General features: G+C 37.8%; 1 protein-coding gene across 1 annotated transcript in view; it reads right to left on the bottom strand.

The window, feature by feature from the left end:
- FANCI (Fanconi anemia, complementation group I) overlaps nucleotides 1–5,119 on the bottom strand; it is a 112,420-nt gene that overhangs the window by 84,044 nt on the left and 23,257 nt on the right. Inside the window, 2 exon segments of the mRNA XM_006867126.1 lie at nucleotides 207–343; nucleotides 1,960–2,052. Of these exon segments, the coding sequence (XP_006867188.1) occupies nucleotides 207–343; nucleotides 1,960–2,052 (230 nt within the window).

Raw genomic sequence — 5,119 nt, 5'->3', positions numbered from 1 at the left:
CAAAAAAAACAGCCTACACCAGTTCTGACTTGTGAATATAACAAAGACAACCCATTCCCAAATGAGATTGTCATCACAAGCATAAAGGTTAATTCAACTCATAACAGGCCATAAATTTGGTGCCACATTGCATTTTCTAACAATAAATACTTTACAAATCTCTAAGGTTCCAAATCTTACAAACGCTGTAAGGTTCATTAACTTACCTGTTCTTTACCACTTCCAGGATCATGGCCGAAACACAAGAGTTATGAGGGACTAGACTCTGAAGCAATTTCGAACCTTGGAGGAGGTGACAATCCTTAAAACTCTTTACAACTGAAGTCTTTAAAAGATCAAACACCTAAGACAAATAGGAAAATGAAGGAAAAACGATAGCTTGTGCTTTTACAGATGTATATTTTTAAAGTTCTAATAGATTTTATTCAAAGAATTTTACAGAATCTCAAACACCAATTTTTTATTTTTTATTTTTGTATTGAGTTGAAATAATTTGCCTATGGCATAGCTGACAAATCAACATACTTCTATCTTAACAGAAAATCAATGCATATCTCTATACAATAAATTTAGCTACAGGAACTGCTGACATTCCTTCATAATAGCGGCCAAAAGTAACCAGATGTGGGCATTGCGTATCTACACTGTCCTATACCTCTTTCTTAGCGGATGAAAGCTTTAGTATTAGTATATTGGCACTGAGAAACTTAGATAATTTGAATTCTCATTAGAGCCACCTCTAACCAATTTTTAGGTTAAGTGTTAACCACAAAACTTTACGTGATGAACTCCTAATCACTATAAGTTTACTTTTTCCTACTTGCTGAAATATGGAGGAAGTCATGTATCCATGTATCCAAAATTAAGTCATGTATCCATATCCCATCACAAATTGCATATTTAACTTGACACACTGAGAGACAGTCTTTCTCCTGATACTCTCAGTTCAGGCAATTTCATAAATGCTAATGTTCTCTAGGTGTAATACCAGACATATGGCTATTGGCAGTAGTCATTTTGTTACAGGATAAAGTTCAAATGCAGTAAGATGAAGTAGGCCACATGGTCACATGTGATCTGATCGCTGCTCCCCAGACACTACCTGTAAGAATGTGTGTTATACTGCAGATAAATGAGAAAATGTCCAAGGTATCCAGCAGAACACTAAACTCTTACTGTTCAGTTCTCTCCTTGTTGGGGGAACCATTTGATGCTTCAAAATCCACAGACCCTTTATAATTAAACATTGTTTTTGTTAATGCTTTTATATTTTAGTCCTATAACTGTTCCTACTTGCTACCACTTATTCATATTTATATGACAACTGTTTCACTAGATGAGAATGTTGCAAAAATTATGATTTTCAATGGAAACTTAAAATCTGTGAAGACAGGCCTTCCTCAAAGAGACAAAAGAGCTAAAATATAAACAACCAGAAAACATACGAGATGGCTTCAAAATGTTCATGAAAATTTTTTTATTACCTTTTAATCCCATTTTCCCACAAACTTTCTGAAGCCCCCTTAGATATGAGAAAAAAGCAAAGATTTTCATATTTTCATCCTTGCAATGAAACCTATTCTCATTCATCAATTTCAGATTGATCAGAGACACTTTTTTCAACAGTTACACCATCATCGTATAGTTTTATTCAGCAATACTTTTTTATTGGTGAATTATCCAGCTAGTTATTCGTTCTTGCTACTTGGACTGTGTGATGTACTTCCGCTCTTATTTCTATTACATCACCTGGGTTAACACACAGAAAGAAAGGGAGGTGTACCCCAAATACCTGAAGAAGTCTTCTAGCAGCCCCCACAAGTCTGGAGCTACACGGTTCACAAAAGAAATTGTGGCTAGCAGAACGGGGTAGAATTGTTTAGGAAAGGACAATAAAAGCAGGCTCATGTACTCCTTTTTACCAACTACAGAAGGAACCAAAAAATCTTTAATAAATACCTGTTCCTCAAATCTTTGTATTCTTGTTACAGCGAGCAGGAGGGAAACGGTGAACGGACATAGGTTCTTACTGGGATCTCCTTGCTGTCCTGTCTAGAGCAGTTAAACAGCAGAGTCATTACTTACATCTTAAAAATACAATACATAAACCAAACCCAAACCAACCACAGTCAGCAGTGACCCTGTATAGGTTTCTAAGGCTGCAAACCTTTATGGAAGCAGACCCCTTATCTGTCTCCCTGGGAGTGGCTGGTGAGTTTAAACTACTTATGGTTAACAGCCTAGTGCTTATCCTACACAACGTAGCCTACTCCAAGACTGAAATTCAAAGCGAGCACACAAGCAGGCACATAAGCGCCTTGGTGACTGAGTTGGTCTACTTGTGAGTGGAAATGGGGCAAAGGCAGCAAAGAAGACATGGGCTGAATGTGACCAGGTTCCACAGACTCCTGTCAACCTTGAGCTGAGAGAGTGAAGAGGAAGGGCTGGTTGCTGAAGGGAAAACACGGAAACTCTTGAGCCCACAAACACTGACCTAGACACAGAGGGCTAGAGCTGAGAGTGAAGTGTCCAGCTGATATGAAGTGGGGGACGACACACAAGAACGCCCAAACTTGCATATAGTACCCATTTGGCCTAGCTTCCATGGCTTGATGATCAGAACTAAACTAGAGGAAGGTAAAGAAATTTGATACAGGAAACAAGTGTAAATTGCTACAATTTGATGAAATTGACCTATACTTATGGATGTAGTAGCGCAAAATACCAACTGTGAGGGGAGGAGTCTTCACATCAAGGATCAATCCTATTCCTTCTGTACACAGGGTTGATAGGGATGGGCAACTTAGACATTGCCTAACTAAAATGGGGTGGAGGGGGTGGGGGAGAGGCTATAAAGGCACAAAGTAGCTGGCTTACAAATTTTCAAGAGGGAGTTTACTTCAGAGTGTGCGGGGGATGAGTGAATTCCCACTGAATAGTTTTCATATTGTCTAGATGGGTCTGGTAAAGGGAGATGGTAGGGATAGGACTCTTTTGATTCAATAGTCATTGTTATCATGACTAATTGCGACTGTCACAACTGTAAAGGTAAAAGTTGTGTAACAAAAAGGGGGAGTAGTTAATCTTACATTCCAGAAACAGAGGACCCTAGGACCATCAAGAGAGAAGAACATGAGCAGAACATGGGATTCTAACCAGAAAAGCAGCAACACCACAGATGGAGGCAGAGGTGATGGCATGGAGAGACAGAGCAGCTGAGGACTCTAGACTCGAGGAAAGCCAGGAGGCTGGCTTGCAGAATGTGCTCTTTGGTTGTTTAAATGATTTATATATATTCTTATGTGTTTTTTATGTACCTAAAAAATACAAAACAAAAGGAATTAGAAGCAAATACTGTTAACCGATGATGCACGGAGGGGATTGTAATCACTGCAGTGACACAAAATACTACAGGGTGAGTATAAAAACCAATGTTCTCCCATGTAAACTATCACTCAATTCACAATAAAAGCTTCAAAAACAAAAGAGTAATATATGTGATACCTGTAAAATATATGAAATTCAAATTTCATCGTCCATAGATATTTTTTAGTGGAAAAAAACAAAAAAAGATCCTAGAGCATAAATCAGAGACCTAAATGTTAAAGTTAAAACTATAAAACTTTTGGAAGAAAACATAGCTGTAAATCTCCAAGACCATGAGTTAGGCAGAGATATTTTTATATACAACACGAAAAGCACAATCCATAAAAGAAAAAAAAAAAAAAGATAAATTGGATATCAAAACTTAAAACTTTTGTGCTTCAAAACATTGAAGACAAAAGAAAAAGAAAAACTTGGCACAGACTGGGAAAAAAATTTGCTAATTACATACCTAATAATGACTTATATCCAGAATATACAAAATATTCATACAACTCAATTCAGTAAGACAGACAACGTAATCAAAAAACAGGCAAAAGATATGAATAGACCATTTCACCAAAGACAATATTCAAAGAAATAATAAACAGATGACAAGATGCTAGCTATCTTTAGCCATTAAAGAAATGCAATCAAAATCTCAATGAAATGGTATTTCATATCCAGGAGGAGCTCTGGTAGGTTGTGGTTACAAGTCGAGCTGCTAACCTCAAGGTCAGCAGTTCGAAACTACCAGCCGTTCTGCAGGAGAAAGATAAGGCTTTCTGCTCCTGCAAACATTTATAGCATCAGAAACCCTATACAGAGTTGCTATGGGTCAGAACCGACTCCATAGCACATAACCACCTGCACCAGAATGGATAGCCCTGATATGGCACTATAAGATAAGTTAACTGCAAGGTTGGTGGTTCAAGCCCACCAGCTGCTCCTCAGAAACCCTATACAAGGTCACTATGAGTTGGAAGTGACTCAATGGCACTTAACAGCAACAAGAAGAATGGATATAAGAAACCCTGGTGACACCAAGGTTCCAGCACTGGACTGCTAGTCAAAAGGTCAGCCGTTTGTAGCTACCAGCCGCTCCTTGGGAGAAAGATGTGACAGTCTGCTTCCATAAAGATGCAGAGCTTTAGAAATCATATGGGGCAGATCCACTATGTCCTACCGAGTCCCTATTAGTCAGAATCGACACAACAACAGTGGTTTGGGGGTTTCTGGTGTTATTTTTGCAAGTAGACTAGATATAATGAAAAAGACAGACAACAACAAATGTGAGTAAGGACATAAGAAACAGGAACCCTCATACATTGCTAGTGAAAATGTAAAATGATATAGCCACTTTGGAAAAGTTTAGGAGGTTCTTCAACCTTTAAAGATAAATTTACACATGACCCAACAATTCCACTCCTAGGGATCTATGAAAGAGAAATGGAAACATATGTCCACACAAAGATTTGCATGTAAATGTTCATAGCAGCATCATTCATTATAGCCAAAAAGTAGCAACAAGTCCATCAAGCGGTAAATACTTGGATAAATTGATATATGCACATAATAGAATAGTTACTGTTCAGCAGTAAAGAAAGAAAAATACTACATGCTACAACATAGCTGACTCTCTCAAAAACATTATACTAAGTGAGAGAAGCCATACATAAAATACAACATATTACACAATTCCACATATGTGAAATGTCTCACTGTTCCATTGTGTCGGTTCCAATTCATAGCCACC

The sequence above is a fragment of the Chrysochloris asiatica genome, unplaced genomic scaffold, assembly GCF_000296735.1.
Source record: "Chrysochloris asiatica unplaced genomic scaffold, ChrAsi1.0 scaffold00101, whole genome shotgun sequence".
In the NCBI taxonomy this organism is placed as follows: Eukaryota; Metazoa; Chordata; class Mammalia; order Afrosoricida; family Chrysochloridae; genus Chrysochloris; species Chrysochloris asiatica.
This window is presented reverse-complemented; position numbering and strand designations above follow the sequence as displayed.